The sequence below is a fragment of the Ornithodoros turicata genome, chromosome 3, assembly GCF_037126465.1.
Source record: "Ornithodoros turicata isolate Travis chromosome 3, ASM3712646v1, whole genome shotgun sequence".
NCBI classification, from domain to species: domain Eukaryota; kingdom Metazoa; phylum Arthropoda; class Arachnida; order Ixodida; family Argasidae; genus Ornithodoros; species Ornithodoros turicata.
This window is the reverse complement of record NC_088203.1, coordinates 96,044,149-96,068,634: the sequence shown is the minus strand read 5'-3', so window position 1 is coordinate 96,068,634 and position 24,486 is coordinate 96,044,149. Positions and strand designations below refer to the sequence as shown.

The 24,486-nt window shown below is 46.4% G+C and overlaps 2 protein-coding genes across 6 annotated transcripts in view; both read right to left on the bottom strand.

Moving 5' to 3' along the window:
* LOC135388889 (katanin p60 ATPase-containing subunit A-like 2) overlaps positions 1-22,548 on the bottom strand; it is a 52,027-nt gene extending 29,479 nt beyond the window's left edge. The window contains exons 1-2 of one of the 3 annotated variants that reach the window (XM_064618756.1): positions 22,392-22,481; positions 7,636-7,814 (exon numbers count right to left, since the gene is read on the bottom strand). In XM_064618756.1, coding sequence (XP_064474826.1) covers positions 7,636-7,734 — 99 coding nt within the window. In that variant the 5' untranslated portion in view covers positions 7,735-7,814; positions 22,392-22,481. Of the gene's footprint in view, positions 1-7,635; positions 7,815-12,217; positions 12,291-22,391 lie in introns of those variants that run through there. The other 2 variants (XM_064618755.1, XM_064618757.1) reach the window with 2 other exon arrangements.
* A 48-nt stretch (positions 22,549-22,596) lies between these two features.
* LOC135388887 (supervillin-like) overlaps positions 22,597-24,486 on the bottom strand; it is a 44,035-nt gene continuing 42,145 nt past the window's right edge. For all 3 annotated transcript variants that reach the window (XM_064618750.1, XM_064618749.1, XM_064618751.1), the window contains exon 36: positions 22,597-24,202. In XM_064618750.1, coding sequence (XP_064474820.1) covers positions 24,116-24,202 — 87 coding nt within the window. In that variant the 3' untranslated portion in view covers positions 22,597-24,115. The remainder of the gene's footprint in view (positions 24,203-24,486) is intronic.

The following is a 24,486-nucleotide window of genomic DNA, read 5'->3' as shown; positions in this document are numbered from 1 at the left end:
AAAAATCTTTAAAAACAAAAACACGTGTATAGACCTCTACCAGAGAAACGTCATCATGGCGTTGGTAGTCAGACCGAAACCGAAACAAATCGGAAGGGGAGGGCTGGGTTCCACGAATGGGTACTTATTCGCTGCCTCCTACTGAAAGAAAAGTAGGACACAAGGTCTTGTCCGTTTCCGAGACCATCGTAATCCTCTGAAGACCGTGGCTTTCGGGCCCGACCTTGTTCGCCCCCTTAGCTTCGAGCGTAGTTCAACTCTACCAAATTGGTGGCGCTGTCGAACACTATGACGTCATTTGTTTACAGACAGGGAAAGGTCTATTGTCATCACGTAGGAGAACTACCTATGGAGGTACAGTCCCCCCTACACCGACGAAAACCCTATCGTACATACCAGATAACAACGCTTCCAAGGAGAGATTGCATTTCTGTGCGTGCCGTACCACGAGAACAATCCTGAAACTCCGGAGGAGTCGTTACGCGGCGCGGTACAGCCCTAGTGTGCTTACTTGAACTTGATGTGCCACTCAAGTTCTGCCATGGGCGAAGCGCGTGTCTTGTGACGGCAGCTTGTACTACTGTTGTGCTGAAAGAATCGCTAAAAACCACACGCTATAGCAATCGGGCCCGAAAAGTAACCGACAAATCAAAAAACTTAAGCTGCCGCAGCACAGCACTACTGTGGCTGAATATTCGGGCCCAGTTGAGGCCTGATACTCCTGCATTGTCAAACACTACTCTATAGAATTTCCAAAAAATAGTACTGCCCTCGCATAAAAAACGAAGAGGAGGCACCCACTGCGCACCTACAGTTCTCACTAGAGATTTTTGCGTTACAAACAAGACGCAATGCTTGCCATCATCTTGAGGATTTACCTGGACTTGAAATGGTGCCTCGCAGGATGGCTGAACGTTTAAAAAATGTGCGACACATATGTGCATTATCATCAAGTAGGTAACTTAGAGGTAGGCCCCTTTACACGCACCCCAGCTCTAACCACCCGTAGGGGACTTAATTGTATTGCCAGCTGTAGCATGGGACAAGTGCAATGCTTGCCCACGTTACATAGCAGGCAGGCTATTCCATAGCTTTGTCTCCCTCACCGGCGAACATGAGAACACCGATTTGACGGGAAACAGCCGTTTCGTCCTATATAGTTGGGACTTATCGACACTCTCACACAAGTATTGGCATCGTAGCGGAAGACCAGTCACACAGATTTTATCCCTTCTTTAATGTTTCCCACGGACTAGACTAGGACTACGTAGATGCCAACTCCAGAGCACTCCATATGTCGTGTGTGTGTTGTCATCAAGTAAGAGAACTACCTATGGAGGTATAGTCCCCTTTACATCGACTCCACGACCATGTTTTGCCATCGGAGCGGAAGACCAGTCACACAGACTGCATGGTTCCCTTTAACGTTTCACACGAACTAGACTAGGACTACGTAGATGCCAATTCCAGAACACTCCATATGTCGTGTGTATGTTGTCATGAAGGACGCTGCCCCGACGACTGTGTTGAGTGTGGTAGTCGTATTGCCAACTGTAGGTAAATTCTTATTGAAAACAGCAAACAAAACAGGAAGAGGAGATGCCCCAGCACAAACACACGCCATGGCGTGTGGTCACCCACGGACTGCAATGGCTGCTGGTGTTCTGCTCTTACCAAAAAGAAGAGCAGGTTCACTTCGTATTGCCAACTGTAGGATGGGAAAAGCTCGCTTCTGCCCCCCTCCAAAAGTCGAAAGATTAATGCGTGAAGTTGAAGGGAGACCTGGGGGTAAAAGTGTAGGTGTGTATATTGTCATCAAGCAAGAGAACTACCTATGGAGGTAGCCCCTTTTACACAGACTCTATCTTACATACCAGATAACAACGCTCCAAAGGGAGATTGCTTTTTGTAGGTAACGAAAGTGTAGGTCGTATCGCCAACTGTATAGGAGTGGTAGGTGTGTATTGTCATCAAGCAGGCGAACTACCTATGGAGGCAGTCCCATTTGCACTGACGTTAACTGCACGTTACAATCCCACAAGCTACGTATTGTCATCAAGCAGGCGAACTACCTATGGAGGTAGTCCCATTTGCACTGACATTAACTACACGTTACAATCCCACAAGCTATGTATTGTCACCAAGCAAGCGAACTACCTATGGAGGTAGTCCCCTTTGCACTGACACTAGCTGCACGTTACCATCCCAGAAGCTAGATAACAACACTCTCTAGGAGAGTTTACTTTTCGTACTGCGCATACCATGCGAGCACTCCAAACACGGGAGAGTCGCTGCGGAGGACAGGACATTCCTAGCAAGCTGGGGGAGGGGGGGGGGGGGATATGTTTATTATATAAAAAATATAGGAGGGAAAGGAGCAAGCTGGCTTGACTGGAACATGACTTGCCACTCACCCTGAGCGTGACGGAAAAGCTGTGTATTGTCATCAAGCAGGCGAACTACCCATGGAGGTAGTCCCCTTGACGGAAAAGTGTATACTGTCATCAAGCAGGAGAGTTACCTATAGAGGTAGGCCCGTTTACACAAACAGGAACACTAGAAGCGCACTATGCTGAAAGGCAGGATAACAACGCTCCTATAAGGGAGATTGCTGTTTGTATGGGCCATACCATGCGAACAATCCATGATATACGGGACAGTCGCGACGGTTGCCAACTGTAGGATGGGACAAGCTTAAGCTTAACGAACATTAAATATGATTGGAAAACAGACACGAAAGTCGTATTGGTGAGGGGGAGGTACACCCCCACCCCGAAATCGTACCCTTGGTAGTGCATTTGGGAGAGGGAAACGAGGGGTGAAACGCCACTACGTCACAGCCCTTACACAGCGCTGTCTTGCTCTTTTAGACAACTTTACTATTCCATTTTTTCATGTTCCTATAGGCACCTTGTGGTTCACGTTGTCCTTCTTAATTTGTGTGTTCCATCATCGGAACAGTTACTCTCTCTTCGCGGTCACACCGTACGTCTTTTACTTCGAACTCGTATATATACTTCTTCGTGAGTAATACTTAATAAAGACTTCTTGGCGAGTGTTTTCCGTATGCCCGCTCCTTGTCGCTGTTGCTGTACGAAACGGAAGTACAAAACGCCAGTGTAAGCTCCCAATAGAAAATGCGACCAAGTTCTGTGAAGAACAATGCGTTTCCCCGTCGTCCGGATATGCACGTGTTTCTGTTAGAGCTGGAGAGTGAACGCGGCGTCGGCCTAATTATCGGGTAGAGAACATCGGAGCAATTTAGACGCCTCGGCCACCACACCTGCTCAAGGAGAGCAGCAAGCCGACCGGCTACAGGCGCCATATACCAACGGATGTACTCACACGTTGGAGTACGCCCTTCTTTTCTCTCTGATGGGCAGTGGAAGATTAGAGAGAAGGAGAACTGGTTATGTGCAGTGGGTATGGATTATATGAGTCGAGTAGCACGCACATTGAAGCGCGCGTAACCGTGCTTCCAGCTGTGTCCAACTTGCAGGGGGCTTTACGGGCAGAAGGAGAATGTCACTGAAAATAGTGCTTGTTCTAGTGTGTATTGTCACCTGTCTATGGAGGCAGGCCCTTTTGGTGTCCTACTGTGTACTGTCACCAAATAGGAGAATTGCCTATGTGTGTATTGTCATCAAATAGGAAAATTACCTATATGTATGTGTTGTCATCAAGGAAGAGCGCACAGGCACACTGCGGCTTCTAAGCGGTTTCCTTTGTGGATGTAAATGATCCCGTGAAAGTCCTGCAATGCGATGGTGGTTCCACAAAAACGAAAGCGAACTTGGTGCTTGAGTGTTACTGGTTATCAGAAAAAAAAAAAAAATTGAAATGAAGGACGAGGTCAATTTCAACTTGTTGCTGACAAACTGTCTCCACCAGGGTTACAGGACACATAAGTCCTTGCATGGACACACATATTTTGTTTTTCATCTGCCCAATTCTAATATATTCTTCGCTTCAACGGATTTTATGCCGACTTCATGACCTATGTCGCCGATTTTACGAATCTGGATGATACGAATCGGAGTTTCGTAACACCGTTAAAACATATACAACAGAACATTACATACGAATATAGAGACTAAAAAAGAAAACAGAAAATAATGGAAGAAAATGTCGGGATGTAAGCGTCTTCGTAGTCTCGACAGAGCAACGCAATATGGTGTTACAGTATATTACATTATACTATTATGATACATATTACATGATATTACATATTACGCATATTATGTTACATGATAGTTAGTATGGTTATATAATGTACCTTGTGCAAACAACGTCTTTTTTTTTTTTTTCACACAACTCTGGAAGGACTCACCTTACGTGTAAATCTACTTCCAATTATTATTAATGTTTTTTTTTAAATTCTGTTATTACCAAAACCCGAGCAACGTAAAAAAAAGTGAGACAGAAACAGACTTGTACACAAACCGTTCCGCTTCTGACTTTTTCGGAGATTCGTTCGAACAACGGTGTACCGTGTCCTCAGTTCTTTGTTCGTGTGTGGTGAATTGCTGGATTTTACACAAAGAGCAAATATCGCTCTTATTAGTAGTATTGAAAGAGGAGCTCCTCAGATTAGATTAGCATGAATGAGTTGCGTTCCACCGACAAAATAAACGTAACGGTATCTGTGAATGGGCGGTACGAGGGCCCTTTGATGCTACAGAAGTGTTGGCTGTGGAATCATGCCAACTCGCTGATTGCGTTAATGGATGTATGGGCATACGTATATACTACCACACAAAGTTAATTGCGCTGCGCCGCCATGCAGGCTGCTCGAGTGTGAATTGGTTTTCTCACACACGTGGAACATTTCTCGGGAGAGATTTTGTCGCGTATGTCCTGTCCTGTATGCCAATACATCTAGTATTGGTATAACTGACGAAACATTTGTCAATTTTTCATGTATAGTTTATGTAGTCTTCCCTTTAGTTTTTTTTTTTTTTCGTTTTTCCCACGACTGACTAACATTTGCTGTTTTGTCTACTGAACTTGATGTGTAGCTTCTTTGTATTTACGTGTATTTATGATGTGATTTATTTATGTTTGTCTTAGTATTTTTGAATTCATTTTGGTGCACCATTTCCCAGACGTTCGGGTTGTTTATCGGCACCTCATCAAAAATAAATTATTAATATTATTATTATTTGTAAAAAAAAAGAAAAAAGAAAAAGGAAACGAAAACAAAGAAAGGAAGGACAGTCGAGAAGTTGTCACTTCGCATCGGAATCAGCAAAGAAGAAAAAGAAGAAACAGAAAAGGAAAATTAAAAATTAGTACAATGAACGTGTTCTTCCTGTTATCTGTTCCCGAGTGTTTCGGCGTATACAGGCTTTCACGTAACGTGCTAAAATTTATCTTTAAAAAATTCTGAATTGGACTCCGTTCAGTTAGTGACGCCCCTGTATAGGTTTCTGGTTCGGATACTTCACTCTAGTTCTAGTTCTAGTTCTGGGAGACCGAGAACGGCCAAGTAATACAGCTGCCTCACACGGCACGGCACGGCACACCTGCCCCAGGGAGAGAGGAAAGCTGACTGGCTACAGGGGCCACATGCCAACGGATACACACAGCTATATGTATGGCTTCGTGTTTTCGGCATTTGCCGAAAAACGTCCAAAGTTGGTCGCCGGATTATTTTTCTTGTGAAGACCGGCGGATTTCGAAACTGCTGGTATATGTAGCTAAAAATATGCGATGCCCTGGCATGGCTGGCAGGGCAAAAATATGCCCTGGAGGTGAAACTCCCCAATCATTTTATCATAAAATAAAGTTCATTTTATTATTATTATTATTTCGTCGCGTGAAAGCTCTTCACTTCCAAGCTCTACAGAACTGTAGGGGAAAAAGTGAAATAATGAAAAGTGAAACAGGGAAATACATACTATTCTGAATTCCACTGTGAACTTTTTTCTCGGCCGTCGCTTAACATTATCAGATACCGGGACGTGTAGGAGTAGCATGTAAATGTAGCATGCAGAAAGACTTCTCGACATTTCTATACATGGCAACTTGATTTTAGCTATATGTGAATGTTACCGACCTCACGACTATGTAGGTAATAATGGAAGAACCACTTTCAACCATGGGACACCATTAGATCTGCGTGAGGAATAGAAGGCGACAGGAATTCATCAGTCCTTGTCCTGCAGTCCCACATGTCAAATGTAGTCTTGTATGGCCATTCTCATAAACGTCACAGCGAACGAGCTGATACAAGGTGACACAGAAACGGAATTTTCTGTGTGACCGAATGAATTTTTCGTTTCAAATTGAGTGCGATTGAGTGAAATTTATTCGAGGTGCAGCAGGACATCGCATTCGTGAGAGTGGACCCTCGTCCTAGATACACGCTTACACAGCACAGTAGTATAACACTTCTCTGTCTGTCTGTCTGTCTCTCTTTCTGCCTGCGAAGCACCATGTACGTACTCACTGCATTTATATCGTCCACGAGCAATCCGCACATCTTGGTACGCGAACGTAGTGCACTAAAAACGGCGCTAATAGAACCCCTGGTCCACAAATTTCCCGGAACCGGCGCTTTCATCACACAGAAAAGAGGGGAAGGTCCCCACAATTCATTACCACCATTCTAGAAACTTCTCTAAAATCATCCTGTAAACTTCCGTCCACTATACAGCATCACCCGGAAGTATATGGCACCCTCCACCACAGACAGAAGAGGGGGAGGGGGGGTCACCCCAAATGCCCTGCTGCCCAGTGGGGCGGAGAAAACGCCATTTGCTTCCGTGCGCACATTTGTTCCCAGAAGAACGATTCGAGCCTCGTTGACTACGTAACAACATTACGAACCAAATCCGGTTGGTGGCCCGGGTGAGCAATTGGATTAACTATGGGTGCCCTCCTCTCCCATTTCTGATTCTAAAAGAGCAGATTTACGTTGGGCAGCTTTCCGTAATGCGATCATTTTCTCCGATACGCTTCGAGGGTCGGCCAAAATGCGGGATGAAGAATCAGTCAGAATGTCGTCTGCTTCCAAAGTCATATGTCGTCTGCTCACTGCGGGGTCGCGCTGGATATTGTGCGACAATGGTGGCCGGCATGATTTTGGAAAGGAACCGTTTTTTTATTCCCTCGGCTTCGGTTTCGAAATGGCGTTTATTCAAGTAGGAAATGGGGAGAAACGGGCTCGAAAGTGGGTCAGGGCGATTGTGAGGATAAATGGGCTGGATGGTTCGCGACTGTGCGGTATGATGGCAAATCATACGGGAACTGTGTCGCTCCAAAGGGAAGTTCCCGGTATTTTATGGAGTGGAAAAGTCGTCAACGGCACCCCTCATTCGAGACAGCGAGCTTCCTGTCACAATTTACTCCTTCCTTTCTATATGGAATGTCGAGGCAAGCAAGAGAGAGAGAGAGAGAGAGAGAAAAAAGACAACAACGTGAATTTAAATTTGATCAAGAAAGAGATAATTTCATTGTCGTTCATAAGAAGCCAAGCCAAGTTGGATTCTCGTGATTTTCACTATGGTTCCCGTTACGTGCATTCACGTTTCCTGTATGCTCATAATGGAAGCGTGTAGTCACTAAACTGGAGCCCTTATGTTCATAAGGCATGGAATACATTTCAGGCTTCTAGGCATGCCGAGCACCTACCAGAACATGCTGACGCTGAAGCCGTCTGCTCACTCGGAGAACTGCCACAAGCTGCGGTCGCAAGTGAAAGAACAGCGTGACCTGTGCGTCCTTAGTCATAAGGCCCTGCAGACGGTGAGCAGGGGAGCCAAGCTTGGCATCGACGAATGCCAGCACCAGTTCCGGACGGCCAGATGGAACTGCACAACATTCACAAACATTCCCTCAGTCTTCGGGGGAGTCCTCAGTGTCAGTGAGTGCAATGGCCTTCCCTCCTATGTCTGTGTCTCCATCACGTTAATGTGCACTTACTCAATATATATAGTTCAAATTTTATATCATGCGAATTGAGAACAAAACAGAGAGAGAGAGAGAACTAGTGGTGCACCTTACCGCGGTGGCGTGTCGGGTGCGACAGGAACGTTCGTGTAGTCAAAAAGGCAGCGAGGTGGGCATCACAGTGAGATATTGTTTCAAAAAATGCGATTGATGGGTTAATTCTATGAGACGTTGAAGCCCTATACAAAGTTTAGGGCAATAACTTCCACTGCTTTCACATGTACGCCCTTGAACGCCGAAACTTTGCGATGCTGCCGAATTAACCTTTGACGAAAGCGCGGTTTCTCCTTGCGTTTCTTCACAATGAAACTGCAGAGTTTCCTAAAGGGACAGCGCGTATGTGAACGTAGAACTGGCAGCGGTCGCCGGTGGTTGAGAAGCGGTTGTTTGTGTATTCAAGTGAAAGATCGTCACCCTGGGATTCCTAGCCTATGACGGATGGTTGCTTCCTTCAACGGCGCTACACAGCTGGTGTTGTACGCGTCGTTTTTCATCCAGCATTCAACCGCGGGGTCTTTGTGTGCTGCTGTCCTCGTAATCCACGCAACGTTGCCTAGTACGGTACAAAGCATTAACCTCAATGAATGGAGTTGAATTGTACCAGGAGCCTGTAGACCTCTGCGACCTGCGGGTCACATCCGCGTCGGAATAACGAACAGAGCTGTTCCGCGCGGAATGATATAAGACAACCGTGCGAACAGGAAATAACGTCCAGAGGGTACAGCACTGTGGCATAGGCAGTGTCTCTGAAAGCTCTTTGTCCTCAATATGCATTGGTTATCGTATAACCTCGTTGGGCGGCTGTTCCCGCATGCACGGTACAAACAGCATATTCGCTTACACTTCACGAACCTCGTTACATTCATGCAATCATACTAAAGGTCATATTTCTCGAATAACGCGAATGTAACACGAAATTTCTGATTCCCAGCACCTTTACGAATAATACAGTTCGATTTCCCGTTGAGAAGACTGCGGTGAAGAAAGACTCTTGAATATCGTAGCTTCCTCGCGTATTCCATGCATTCAATTTGGAACACAAAGGAGCGGCGATTGCACAGCATGAGCTAAGTCCCCTGCTAACACATTAGACAAATCATAACACACACATATGCATAAGAGTTCCGAAGTCGCTTCGAAGCACGAGGTGCAGCTGACTACTTCGACATCCATATCCCCGCTTTGGAATTGCTTTTTTGCTTTTTACACCAAATCTCTTCCGCGGGAGTTTCACAGACAAGAATGAACAAAGAACAGGACCCTCAAAAGAACTATAAAGCGCGGAAAACATATATAGTTCTACAAGCCGGACAAAGACGAGCAGCTGGCATTGTGCATAAGCATCCCGTGATCCACTAATGCATTTCAACCGAAGCACATAAGAGAGAAATTTCCCCAGGAGCGGGTCAACCACTGACCCATCGCCCACCATCTGCCGCGCACGAGTCCAATCTGGGGTGAGCGAGGGATTTATGGCGGGCGGGGCACCGTCTCAACCCTTGCCCAGATAAGGACCATAAATCCCCGGCGTTCGAGCCCTCTAGGGCACAAAGTGCCGCTCCAAAAACGGCTTTTTCGTCCGGCACGCGTACTTGCTTCAACGAGAGATTGGGCTCTGGTCCTCCATCTCTGTAAAACGGTTCATCGCGGAAGTGCATGTGCTTATCACCCTCTGTTTGTACGCGTATGTCAACACGAAAGCAAAAATCAGTTCCGCTCATGAGAAGTCTGCAAAGTGAAGGTTATCTGTATATCGTTCTTGGCGGTCGTACAGTTTATGGAAGCATAGAGGATGTGAAGAGGACAACAGTACCATACGTGAGCACTTCACCCATTCAGCTAGCGGCTTTGAGTTCAGTGTCTCGAAAAGGTTTCATAAGATGTTACTTGGAAACCTTTGAACCCGCTGTGCTTCTGGAGACGACTGGATGATGATGGCAAGAAGAAAAAAAAACAGGGGGGGTGGGGGGGAGACTTAGTCTCGAGTAGCGATCAGGCAAGATGAAGGCGCAAAATAAATAAACAAAAAGCACGTCGTGGTGCACTACCAAGTTCAGCGTAGTAATTCACTACTACGTTCAAACATGGTGCACTACCAAGTCTCTGCCTTCGTGGCCGCAATGAAGAGCACCCCGGCAGGTCAAATCTTAATGTGCTGTTTTGAATGGCCCCATAGAAGTTCTGATGCCTAATGACAGTGGAGTATCACAGTTTACCACGAACGATCCTCATCACTGTCCGTTCGTGCGTCACTGCCACAACATCAGACTCCTGTTGCACCACATTGTAAGATGCAAGTCCGTGTACGCGTGCTGCGGCACGGTTGTCTTCGTCCTGTCGTTCACGGTTGTTTACAGCAGTGTTTCCCAAACTTTTGGCGGTGACGGACCCCCGGAAGCGATGAGAACCAATTCACGGACCCCCCCCCCCCCCCACACCACCACCGCCACCACCACCACCACCACACACACACACTGTCACAGCGAGTGCATAACCAGCAACCTCGTCAGCTGCTGCGTGCTTTCGATACAGCTTCAGAAACGATCCCGGACTGGTTTCTTCTTCTTGTTTGTATGTGTATGACGCGGACAAACGTGCATTGCGGGACTTTTCTATCAGAAATTAGAAGCTAGCCGTTGAAGCATGCTTGTAGCAATTTTGGAAGGTCTGGGTGTTTGGAAATCGGGCAGCATGTACGAGCGCGTGTTTGTGGGGACGAAAATCCTCACTGAAATGTGAGACGTGAGAGACGGTCGCGGACACCCACGGACACTCTCGCGGACCCCCAGGGGTCCGCGGACCACACTTTGGGAAACACTGGTTTAGAGCATCGTAGCTGCCATGTGACTACATTTGCCACTTCTATGAGGACACTCGCAGTTCGCCCCTAGATAGCTGTCTGTTCCGCGAGACCGTACCCTGAACGCAATGGGGAAAATGTTTGCAGGACGCTCACACGAACGAACTTATACAAGAACCGAATAGTTCAAACTTCAGCAAACATACTGCGTTAGACTTCCGTTCGTCTTTCGTCCATAAACCAAGATCATCCCCAACGAAAAGTGGGACCTCTAATAGAGAAATCAGAGCTGCTTTAGACCTCCCGTAGGCACTCTGTGCATCAAATGCTCCTTTGTTTACCTTTATGAAGCGCGCACATGGTTCCTCCGGCCAATCAGGAGCGCCCTAGATACGTCACCGTGACGTCATGCGCACTGACCTCGCGGACTAGGAGCATATGGTTCCAAACTTTCTGTCATTCCTGCTTCGCACGTACACATATAAATCCTGGTTATTTTGACACCGCATTTATACAGAATTCTTTGTCGCAGTGAGCCGCGAAAAAGCCTACGTTTATGCAGTCTCGGCGGCCGGAGTAGCGTACAGCATCACACGGGCCTGCAGCAAGGGCGAACTGGCCGAGTGCGGGTGCGACAACGCCATCCGGCAGCGTAAGCCCCGGGGCGCCTGGCAGTGGGGCGGATGCTCAGACGACATCGCCTTCGGAGCCCAATTCTCAAGAAAATTCGTCGACACGGGCGAAGATTCCAGCTCTCCGCAAGGGCTCATGAATCTGCACAACAATGAGGCTGGCAGAAGGGTAAGGACACATATATGCTGTCTATATCCCGTTGCACGGGCTACGCTGACGCGGGTCCATTTGCTGAGAACAGTGGAAACATAAGCGCGGGATCACAGAACAACTGGCTTGTAAGGAACTCTTGAGGGGATGTTCGTATCGTCATGAAGCTCCTTTTTGGTAGCTCCATGCACAAACTACTCTTCTTGCTCTTGGATGAAAAATGTGTTCCTCTTCATTATAGCGATACACCCGTAAGCGAACTTATCCTCAAGCAAGTCATTTTAACCCCAAGCCGTAGTTCCCACCGCACCACCTCTCTTTATAGTTTCGGCTTAGGGTTCATCATCCGGACATTCAGCAAAAGGGAACACCACAAAAATGAAAATGAGGCCAACGCAAAAGGGAGACACTATAAGCTCTGCTTCTTTACAGGCACTGCGTAAGAGCATGGAAACCGTGTGCAAGTGTCACGGCGTCTCCGGCTCCTGCTCGGTGCGCGTGTGTTGGCGGCGGTTGAGGCCCTTCCGCGCAGTCGGGGACGCCCTCACCGTTAAGTTCGACGGTGCCACACACGTCCACGCTACAAGGGCCGGGAGCCGCGGTGACGGCAAACGACGCCGTGCAAGACTCAGACCCGTTCTGAAGAACGTCAAGAAGCCAGGAAAGAAAGACCTCGTCTACCTGGAGGAATCGCCGGACTACTGCAACCGGAATGAGACGTAAGGCCCATTGGCACTGTCGTTCCACACTGCCATCTTTGTTGCCCGATATTAGCGCGATAGGAGCATCATACGATACGGGCTTCTTCATCCTTTCCTTGTGACCTGACACGTTCTTTACTTGATGACTTGATGATCTCCTAGAGAGTGTTGTTATCTAGCTTGTAGGACTGTAACGTGAAGTTAGTGTGTGTCCAAAGGGGACTACCTCCATAGGTAGCTCTCCTGCTTGATAACAATACACACACTTGATGACAATACACACTGTTCTGAAGCGGGAACACACAAGTGACGAACGCAACATAAGCCTCAAAGTGACTAAGAATATGAGAGATTGAAATGTGGCCAATCGCCGAAAAAAATATTCAGTATTTCATATTCTAAGGCACCTCGGTCAGTCAGTGTATTAGAGCCTCAGGACAGTTATTTGCGGTCATGTTCGCTAGGTGTCGCTGCCTCGTCCTGTGTTGTACGTGTGTCCTGTGAATGTGAAGTGAGTGAGTGAGTGAGTGCATGTGCTGTTCTTCGAATGAAGCCCCTTTGCAAGGCGTTGGTAAGCCATGCCAGTGTAGGTTAGCCCACTTGACTGGTAATCAATATTGAGGTATACGGGTTCGATTCTTGCTGCCTTTTTTGGACGGCTGCCATATTTCAATTTTGATTTCAATCATCCAGATTGAAAACCAAACACACTCGTTAAAACGTGCACAGAAATGAAAGAATTCGCAAGACCTTGACAGTCTAGGGGATTACCGCGTATACGGTGATTAAATCTACGAAACTTCATGGTTTCGGTATTTCATAATTTTACAAAAAGGAGTACAGAGCGAAAATAAGACAGATAGTATACTTTACGGCTCCCCGTTTAACTTTCCCATTTTCCTTGTTGCCAGATTGGCAGTCCTGGGGACAGTTGGACGTTCGTGCAACAAGACGAGCTACGGCCTGGACGGATGCAGGCTGTTGTGCTGCGGGCGAGGCTACCAGACGGTGGTACGTGAGCTGGATGAGAAATGTCACTGCAAGTTCGTCTGGTGCTGCAAGGTGCAGTGCCAAATGTGCAGAGTCACGCGTGAAGAACACTACTGCAAGTGATCCACGTACTTCCTAAGACACGACCCGACTGCTGTAACTACCACTCGGAAAGGACAGTGTTCGTCCGAGTGCGACAGCAATCTGCCAGCGGTGTCCAAGACCTTCCACTGTGTCCAGCCAGTAGACTCGCCGCCCTTCCGACATCGGGCATATGCTCAAAGACAGTGGAAGAGTTCATCGTGGACGCTTCTCGCAGTGCCCACAACTTCCTCCACCCCTACCCGATCTATCCTTAGTGTGTGACTCAGTGACTTTAAGCCGTAGGAATAAGGATAGTAGCGTCAGCACTGCCGCCCCAGTGCCGTCTTACCTCCACCCCTCCCCCTTCCACGAATTTGAGCAGTCGACACTGCATGTAGTGAATTAAGGTCACGCATTTTCTTACGCAGACGTACTTTCCCGGTCCCAGTATGGCCAACGCCACCAAGGTAAAGAAAGCCAGAGATTGGCCAGGGCTATGGAATTGGCTAACTAGACTATGACCTGCTTATGATGGGTCGTAGCCACGAGTAACCTGCGTTATCGCTTCTTCCTCGCAAAAGATCTTCGCCACGTGGACGTATAAAATCGGCGAGTCATCATTTTCAGCACACGAAAAGACAGGATGTACATACAAGGCACTCAACTGGCTACCAAAGTTTTATTTCAATCGAACAACTTTTTAATACATATTTTCCTTTTCTTCTGTCCTCCCCCCGTGGCGGCATCTTCCGGGTTGATGCCGAAGCAGAAGAGGGGGGAGGCAGCCACGGGGGGAGAACAGAAAATGTACTGATTGCAAAATTTTACTGATTTTAATATGCTTGGCCAGCCAGCTACAGCTTTTAACGCCTCTTAATGACTATATACGTCACGTCGTCTAAGCGACCAGGCTTTGTTTACCCCAGGTGGCGGTGGTATGGCACCCTAACGGAGGTCTCATCCAGTCGGACTCCAGTAGCTCACAGTCTTTTCTCGAGGTGTGCCACTATGTGGGGCGGCTGTGTAGTTTCGGAATTTCTTTTAGGACTATGTCAGGTGAACGAACTCCAAAGATAAGGCGTCGATGGTATAATTGTCTTGACCTCCGAATGTCATACGCAATGGAATCGCAATAACCTGCAAGACATGACGCTAGACCGTCCCTCTCAGCCTGTGGTAGGTGTTGGAGATAACGATCACAGACGCAATAAAAGTGACACTTCCTATGAGATTACGTATTTTGGAAATGTGATCCCGTAGCATCATTGTAGGTCCAGCACTCTCAACGGCGTTCATAAGCAGAGCGGGGGACTGGACAGAGACAACGGAGACTCGCGCTATTTCTCGAACTCGGTGTTCCGACACCGTCCAACGAAAGATTAAATACAAATATGCCATCGACTACACCACGATTTTTAACCGCAGAGACATTTCGGCTGAGCTCCTGCAATAAGGCTGAGACGTTCTCGAATTTAACTCGGATTGCGTTTTAAAGCAAACCTCGAACCATATAAGTGTTGACTGTGGAGGCATGGTTTATGGAGTGGGTGAGGAGGCATTTCTTAGGAAGAGTGAAGTTGCCCTGCTGGATTGCGGTGACCTAGGTCTCATGACGGTTCTTCAACGCTGACGGCGCAGAAATTGTACCGTGGTAGCATCATCGGCCGGCGCAGATCGGTATGGTTTGACGCGAACCTTAGCTGCAAATGAGTCAATGGGTGCACGTGGCTATCCTCGTGCACCAGATTCTTCAGGGGTGTGCCCGGAGCAAACGTTCATTACATCCTGTCCGTATAAACGTTCCAGTTGTATCAGGTGAAGTTGCCCAGAGTTGTACATGTGATGGGAGGCAGTAGAGAAACCTATTGAAGCCACGTGGAAATGGCAGGAATAAACACTGTTGTATGCTGCAGCGAACCACCACGTAGTGCTGAAAGTACAATTGTTTTTATTGAGCTCCCATGCAAACTTCACAACCGCATTTTAAAGAAACTGATATGACTTTAAAACGGTGACCTAACTGCTTTTTCATTATCTAACCATAGTCATTGCATTTCCAGAGTCTCATAGACCAGATGAAAACATGAAAACTCAACTTTGGAGACCAACACAAAACGCCCCAAAGTCAGACCAACAATGACAAATTTTGATACCGCATGAATAGGCTCCCTAGCTTCACTCCCCCGCCAACACCAACGTTTCACGCACTTCGACATCCAAAAGGCAACAATAAGACTCGACAGAAAAAAAAGAAAAAAAAAGAACACAGTCTTGAACGGCATCAACGTTCAACGACGGTCCACCAGCTTCCAGTAGACGTTCGCTTTTCTCCAGGACAGGTACCTCCGGTAAAGAACCAGGAACCTTGCGTACCCAAATATCGCCCAGAAGCCTGAGAAGGCAGTCAGTGTCGTCGACAGAACAGCCCATATTATCCACGCGCCCCGGTATCCAACAAGAATGTACAACCAGGCGAGGGACAGCACACCGGCATTGGCAACGCTGAAGACTAAGTTTGCCAAGAAGACGACGGCGTCCGATCGGGTCTCTCCGTTCAAGAACCAGCGCCAAATGGGACGGTACATTTGCTTTACGGGGTACGCTGTACCGCAACGGCTGCAGCGAGGACTACTCAGCGGCTTCGAGGCCAAGCCTCGTTCCAGGCAGCTACGATGGACCTGGACGTCGGCAGGACAATCACAGGGGCTGCGAACGCAACCCTCTTCACGGGAACCGGCGCCGCAGATGTGACAACGAGCCGTCGCGTCCTCGGGGATTGCAACTACAACCATCACTGCGACTTAGCAGTCGTGGACTAGATGTGTGGACGGTCTAATCTGTGCTGCAATGCGCAGTGATAATGATGAACGTCCCACGTCATCGCTTCGTCTTTCTCGCAACTTCTTCCTCTTTGGACCCGGCTGCACCTCTCTTTCACAGAAGTTTCAAGCAAGTACCACCCTTGTACTGTGCAACGTACTGATCTACAGCCTATAGTACGTTGCAACCATAGGTTAGAGTGTGTGTCCTGCAGTATCGGCAGTGCAGCTTCAGCAGCGCTGTAAGGCCAGTTTCTTGCTGTATAGGTGGGGTGCATTTGCGTAAGCCGGTTCACCAGAAAGAGTGAAAAGAAGCACGCGTATAGGCAGGGTGCACCGGTTCACCAGAAAGAGGGAAAAAACCACGGGTAAAGCTATGGTGTGACGTCATACGCACGCCACCTACAGGCTAGTCGTAATACGAAAGAAGTCTTCCTGGTAGGCAAGATTGCGAGACCAGCTCACATGGCTCAGTAGTTAACGCCCTGGCCCTTCTAGATAACAGAAGGCCTCTGCACTCTTTCAATTTACGTCGCGCATCTGGTCCTGCTATGGCTGTTGGCGACAGATAGACGTGACGTCACCGAAAGAACGAAGAAGAGAAAAGCGGACTCACTGAAAATGTATGGCAGTCGGACCAGATGCGTGACGTCTTTGAAAGAGTGCAGAGGACTCCTGTTATCTGCAAGGTAGTGGTTGGCCATGTTACGTCGAGTCTGGGTGGTACCCGGGATCGAATCCCGGTGCCGGCTGTGCTGCCTGGGTTTTCCTCAGACGCTGTCAGACATATGTCGGCAGAGTTCCCTTAGAAGTCGGCCCAGGACGCGCATTCCCCGAGAGCGCTAGCCGTGACGTTGCCCACCTCGGTAAGGCCAACAACGGCGTGCTCTTTCGTTAGCACCACCACCGGCACTGAGCTGTATGAGAGAGGTAAAAGTGCTAGAGTTCCTTTTGCCAAGTTTTCTAGCTCTTGCAAGGCTTAGCGGTTGCGATATTATCTGTGTGGTACTGGACTATAAAGGGTGTTGTTTGTTATCCTTTACATAATTTTTATTTAAAAAAACTATTTGATCAGCATAGATATCGTTTTTGCAGTCGAGTTATACGGCCAGACGGACATCCTCTCGAAAAAAGTATATAACCACAAGATGAATAATTACCTAAAATTAATTAATGAACTTTTTGATTGTCTGGAATCTGTCCAGAAAAAAGCCTTGCGTTTTGTATATAATTCGTACGGCAGAGATACCTCGGTCACATCGTTGTATAAGGCAGTTATTGACCAACTAAGCATGTTGAATTAGGCGATCACTTGTTTTCTCGTGCTGTTTTCGTTATGTTAGGCTCTGTCTGAGCCAAATTGATGATGTGTCCCTGTGTTGCTCATTGTGCTCTCTCTGCCTTGGCCCTGAACTGATGGCCGGCAGTATTATCCAAATAAATAAAATAAATAAATTAATGGATTTCGGGCAAAAACGCGATAGCAGCATGAAAGACTATCCCAGCTGAAAGCCATTCCACTTTTTAAAAATACTGAAACACGCACAAACACGTGTTTGTGCGTTAAGGTATCCGTCCACGAATTTTGATATGCAAATGAGCCAAAACTGAAAAAGCGCGCCTCAGGGGAGCATCACCTCCGCCGACGGAGGCTCTTCTGGGCCGGTGGTGGTGATGGTGGTGGTGATAGGGCCGGAAAGCGCACGCAGATCGGCGCCTACTCCAATCATCTCCATGGCAACTCCAACTCACGTGGCCCTCTGACGTGAAATAAAGAGCTGTACTCCCTGGCGTTCCCGGTCGCCGCGGTTTCGGTTTTGGCTTATTTGCATATCGAAATTCGCTTCAAGATTTTTTAAACGTGGAATGGCTTGGAACTATGTAACCCTCTCATTCTACTTCGCTTTTGCACGAAATCCACTAATTAAATGAGTTGAATAATGAATTAAAATTCATTAATTATCTTGTAGTTGCATATTTTCTTCGAGAGGATGTCTGCCTGGCCCTATAACTCAACTGCAAAAACGACATCTATGCTGCTCTCATTGTCTTTTTATAAAAAAATATCTAAAGGATAAAAGAACAAAAACACCCTGTACATCAGGGCCTCCAGGAGGGCAGAGCCGGCCCGGCCCTACTGTACAGATCAGACGCCACATAAGTTGGGTACGGATGTCGGATGTTTTACTGGTGCTATGCATGAGTCACTTCGTCGACCGTAACGGATTGAAGAATAAGGTTTGTTTGTAACGAAAAAAAGAGAGGAGAAATTGAACGAATTGAATAAGTTCTTCATGTAGGTATAGGCACTTGGTGCATGCAGAATGTGCGATCTAGTACTCGAAACGTCAGGATCGCCCAGTCTCGGATGAGTTTAGAAAGATTCATTATCGACCACTAAACGTTGTTTCCCTTTCCAGTCACAGCATCAAGAGTCCGCAGATGAAGTTATAAAAGCAAACGTGTCAAGTGGAGTAGTTGGTATTGAGCGGACACCTCAAAGCAGCAAGTACGCAGGTACGGAACACAACCAACAAGACAACTGCTTGTAAGTCATAAAAAGAAGTCATAAAGAAAAAAAATCTAAGAAGTTATAAAACCGCGGGAAATGAAAACGGAGTACTCCCTTCAGTGCCACACCGCTTTGCAGCAGACAACTCAGCACGTGAAGCACGAGGGAGTACATGCCTTTGTGGCTAATGGTCGTTCTACACAGGGAAAGGGAACAGAAACGGTAACAGAAACGGAAACGACAATAATTTACGGTAATAATTCGGGTGCCGTAGGACCCGAATTACTCCAATTCTTCACCATATAATGTAGATAAATTTATGAAATAAACGATGAAAGATGACGGCCTTGTGAAGATGACTTTGAGGCCTTGTTTGTATCTGTCCCTTCTATGTTGTTCCAGCCTCAGAACATCAGTTTCCCTCTTGTTCAACAGGTGCCGCTTGCGTCGATTTCCGTCGTATGAATGTGTGTATGAGTGTGCAAAAATGTAAGAGTGAAAGGAGTGAGAGTGAGTGGCTGGTTTGTCGTCCCTTCAGATGACGCACCCCGAAAGTCGCTGGAGAGGCGTGTTAGCTTAGCTCAATTGGTAGAGCCCTGGACCGGTAATCCAGAAGATGTGGGTTCGATCCCTACAGCTGGCTAACCTTTTCAGTGACTTTCATCCTTCATCCTTTGAGGCCTTGTTTGTATCTGTCCCTTCTATGTTGTTCCAGCCTCAGAACATCAGTTTCCCTCTTATGAAATAAACCTCGATGAAGCGAACTAAAACTAAAATGAACTATCAAACTGGAGCATATAAGTAAGTAGTATACAGTAAATAGAAGAAGCATAGTTCTTATACGCTTATGGTGACCTGGATGTTGCAAGCTTGAGTAACATTCCTGGAAACCATGTTCATATTAGCTGTTAACAGAAATCACGTACCTATATGTGTATTTTGAATAAACGTTGCCTTTACACCTGCCTTTCAACACCGTCTCGGCTCCACCTCGTCTTCCCTCTGCTCCACTTGTGCAGTGCACAGCGACCTCTGGCACGTCATCCTGGCTTGTGGGCAATATCACCACGAGCGTGCACTAATGGAAGTCTCTATGCAACGCATTAACAAGCGGCCATTCAACCTCGCGAAGACCCTCGGACCGTGGTCGAACGCTGCCCGCCAGATGCAAGGACTTCGTCTTCTTGCGGAGCACTTGTGCTCCACCGGTCTGGTGACGGCCCTCTGAAAGCCCCCATAATCATCCCCTCATCCTTTCCCAACGCGCAATAGGGCAGTGTACCGCCTCAGCGGCGGTGAATCGCTCACCCCATCATCATTCAATGTATGTGTGTATGTTGAATAAACGTTGTCTCTTGTATGCATGTATCCCTGGAGACCTCAAAACAAACTTCAGAACTTAGAGGGATTAAGTTTTGTCACGGGCTCAATGGTCTTTTTTTTTTTTTTAGGGAAAGAAAAGAAAGAAGGAAAACAAAAAGCTGGAGGTGGGGCGGTACCGAAACGGAAACGAAAGCAACAATGGTGGTAACTGAAACTGAAACAGAAACAAATAAGGGCCAGTAACGGATGTGGTAACGGGAACGAAAAGGATTCCGTAACCTTTTCCTGGATGGGGCAGAAGAAAAAGACGTCGCGACCTCTTTTGGGGGACTACCCTGCTACGCTACTGCGAGCGCAGGGAGGCATATTTTAGTGCATTTTCTTCCTGTTGCATCACGAATGCAATGGACAGGACACTGCCCTGGAAGATGGGTACGTGCCTCACGCTGAAAGTCACTTCAATTACTGTGCTAAATACATACTGCCAGTCAATGGTTAGATATGGCAAGACTTGGGGTCCCTGCGCATTGCGCAAAAAAGCGCTCTGGGCAAGCTCAGCGACAATGCAACACTTGGGTATACCCTATTCTAAAGCTGTCTAGTGTCCCGCTGTGGAAGACGCCATACTGCTCTTGGATTGCACCTTCACTTGAAAATAAAAACCTAAAACAGGTGAATGTAATGTTTTGGGCAGGTCTGTTTATCAATACCTGCACACAGTAGAGGATTTGCCTCACACTCAAACTTGTTTGCTCTTCGTTTTAATAAGCATCCCTTGCAAGTAATGCAACCACATTAGGAACACTCGGTCCCTTAACAAATTCTTAATTCATTCAGTCAGTTCTTGTTTAACGAGTTCGTCCACAAGTTCTGCAAGCACATCTTCCAACTCTCGAACACCATTGTCCACAAGGTCCCGGAAGATGGAACGGGACAAGTTTTCTAGTCTCGACCAACTCTTGAACCTATGGTTGGCAGGAAGGTTCACGTGAGACTGTGCCCGATATTCCTGGAAGGCAGCCCGATAGTGTTCCACCTCTTGCACCATTTTGTCTGGCACATCCCAAACATTATTCGCAGACCGTGCCTGTGTCTTCTCTTTGTCATCTTTTTCCTTACTGTGCACCTCTAGAAGACGTTCTAGTGGTTTCCCACGAATTTCTTGTAGCTGAGTCTGAAGGAATGTTCTTGTCACTGCTGTTTCATGACGTCTCAAAGGATGCATGCTTGAACCTGTCACTCTTTCCTTGATTATAGGGCTAAAATGGCCACTCGGCTTTCTGCGACGGGGGATCTTTTGTTCAGGTATAACTACATCATGATGTGCAATTAAATGTTCTTTATGCACGTTTGATGATGCTGCTTTCGCACTTTTGTGTACAAACTGGTTCCTTTGTACACGGTCACCAAATACAGTTCGGTGCTTTTCAACAGCTGAAGGTGGTACTACCCTCCTGTTCATATGTACACTGCAGATATTACTCAGAGCACTTAGTTCACGATAAAAGTCGTGGATCTGCTCCTGTAGGCTTTGCATGCTGTAAGCCGGCAGATGCCGAGAATTGTGTCTGGCGCTGTACCTAGAGTGGGAAGGTTTCGGGCAAAGTGATGTCGGTGGTTTCTTTGTGTTGGCCTTGTTAGCACCACAATGAATATTCCACATAGTTTCTTCCTTCCGTTTGAGTAAATCGTTTTGTACTTTCTGCTCCAGTCGACTTATGAGTTGCCTTGTTGAAACGGATATGCCGCTTCGTTCCCCACTCATTATGAAGCAATAAGAGGTTGTGCACGAGCGAAAAATAGCCTAACTCATATCAATCGTCAAAAGAAACAGTATGCAAGTAGCGAAGTCTCTCTTTTTGTTGACTATCACAACAACGCATTCAATTATTACGCCACATCGCGCATTACCAGAGTACACCACTCGAAACATACGTTGGACGCAAACAAAGACACAGTATCCAGACTCGCTTGCTTATGGATTCACAAATCCATACGCCATGGACAACAGCTGGCCTCGAATGTTCTGCCGTGAGAAGCTGACTCACAGTGAAAGATACAGAATTTCACAAAGTTCTCGCAAATAAAATGAGAACAAACGTCCCGCTCCATAGCAGACAGCACAAACCGGCACAAACCTCAGACATGTTGGTCGGACCAGGCCGGACTTTACATGCAAGTTTAAGGATATACCTAGATGGCGCTACCATTCAACGTATTTTTTAAAAATTTTACAAAGGCAGTCTTTCGGATTGCAGTGCTTCTGCAAGTTTTGTTCATGTGTGTCCATAATGCCCCTATCCAAACCACGACCTCACAAGTACAGCACTCGCAGAAGACGTTCATGTGAACATGGAAGAGATTTCTGGCGTACAACGTTTGCGTATAGCTACAGGCGAGAAGGAAACCGTTGAAATACCACTCACATTTTCTGCCTCTTCTAGAACTCCTTTTCTACAGCACATGATGCTCGCCCACAAGGCATTTGGGTTCATTCCCAACGGAACCGGTGCAACTATGGTTACGAGGTACTGCGGGACGCATCCCGCCTACGCACAGCACGTGATAAAAACAAAACTTACAGCTGCGCCACACCGCGGCGCAATTTGTTTCGGATTCACCAAACCGTGGTTCGTAAGACGACGTTCACATTTTATTTACAAGCGACGCAGTCCAGCACAAATCAGTAAAAAATGAGCAGATCGTAAAAGCTATGGAGTAATACACAGGAAATTCTTATTCCCACCCACCAGAGTTGCATCACACTCCCTCAGATGGAACAAATTCATCACAATGAAGGAATAAAATATATCTTAAAATGCAACTTCTGGACGGAAAATAAATAAGCTGATAAAAAAAAACACCCATAGGGAACCATTTTTCTCATCTAGAAAATATGGGTTGTCTGCAAAGAAATGAAAAGAAAATGCTAAAAAGGAACATCACACTGGCAAAATGCAGTAAACCGTTAAAATTCGTTATATCAAAATTTACAGTGCAATTGATCGTACAAACTCTCATTTGCCTTAATCATGCACACACAAATTGCACATAAGCTCATTCTCTAAATTCTGATAAAAAGTATCTACAGACAATTGCACAACACCATTTCTAGGCAGTCAATCATATTCAAGCCACATTTTCAACACTTCATATATTTAGTATTTTACAAGTTGCAACACCCTGTACTGCACTTCCAAAAGTGGCACATGCAGATTTAATGCTTTTACATACATATATATATATATATTACGAAAATAACTAAGTTTTGGCCATCCGGTGACTGATCACGCATGTTCTCAAATGATCATGTGGTACACATATCGTGAGTGGCAAAAGTCTTATTTGTTACCTCTAATGGCAGGTAATATTGCATCAGTGTACATGTACTCACTATTTCAAGGCCACAGTGTCATTAATTACATTAGTGTATATACAGAAGCAACTCCCATAGAAACTCTGCTGAGAAATCACTGTATGCTAGTAAATGTACTTTCTTTTCAAGGTACAACCCTGACAAAAATCATAGAAATATTTCCAAATTTGAAAAAGGTTGTGAAGGACAGTTTAACAGAGCGATTGATGCACAAATTTTTTCAACAAGTGAAATTACGACCCTATTCAATACAAGGCAAACATGTGACCTTGTGAACATATGATCTTATTGTTGATTTATCCTTCACAACTGTCATTCCAAATGCTGCCATTTAAAGTACTCATTAGGTCAGTTTTGTAGCACATTCAATTTATTTTGTGTTGTCCGTATGTATTCCTGCAAGAGTATGATATAGACAACTTATATCAACAGCACCCCCCCAAAAATTATGTCACAACGTATTCATGCAATTGAAAATTGTACTACAGCCACATGTAATTTAAGGTGGAGGCCCAATAGTTATCATTCCATAAAATCTCATTTATTTCTATATTATATTCAAGTTATAACCCAATAGGGCCTATAGAATTGTCAAAATAAATAAACTAAAAGTTCACCTGCCGGTATGCAATAAAATAAGGCGCTTTTTGCTTGTGCCAGGCAGCACAAACAAATGGCAATTGCCCCAGTTGAGTCCAGAAAAGGCATTTGGCAAAGGCAGTGAGGCACCATTGGCACAGCAGAGAAGACGTGGGTAATAAGGCCATGGCGGAATTAAAAAAGGCCCACTTGCTCTTTTTGCTTGTTCTGTTTCCAGACTGGAAGCTCATAGAACTTGTTCTTCGAGCACTCAAATACAGTCTGAAACAAGAAAGACAAAATTGTGTTTAGGCTCCCGAACCTGGGTCATCCAACTCCCGAAAACTTGCGCATGAGCTGTGCTTGAGCAAAAGCTCTGCTGTATTTGGTGAATACCCTCCGAACAGGAAATGTTATATAGAGTCGCCTTCGGACTCGGCGGGGATCATGCATCCCCGAATAATCGAGCAGTCCGAAAAAAACGAATTTCGCTTCAAAAGACAACTTTATCAAGTACTAGTAGGCCGGAAAAAGTTGTCGATGCTTTCTTAACGGGCAGTCTTCCA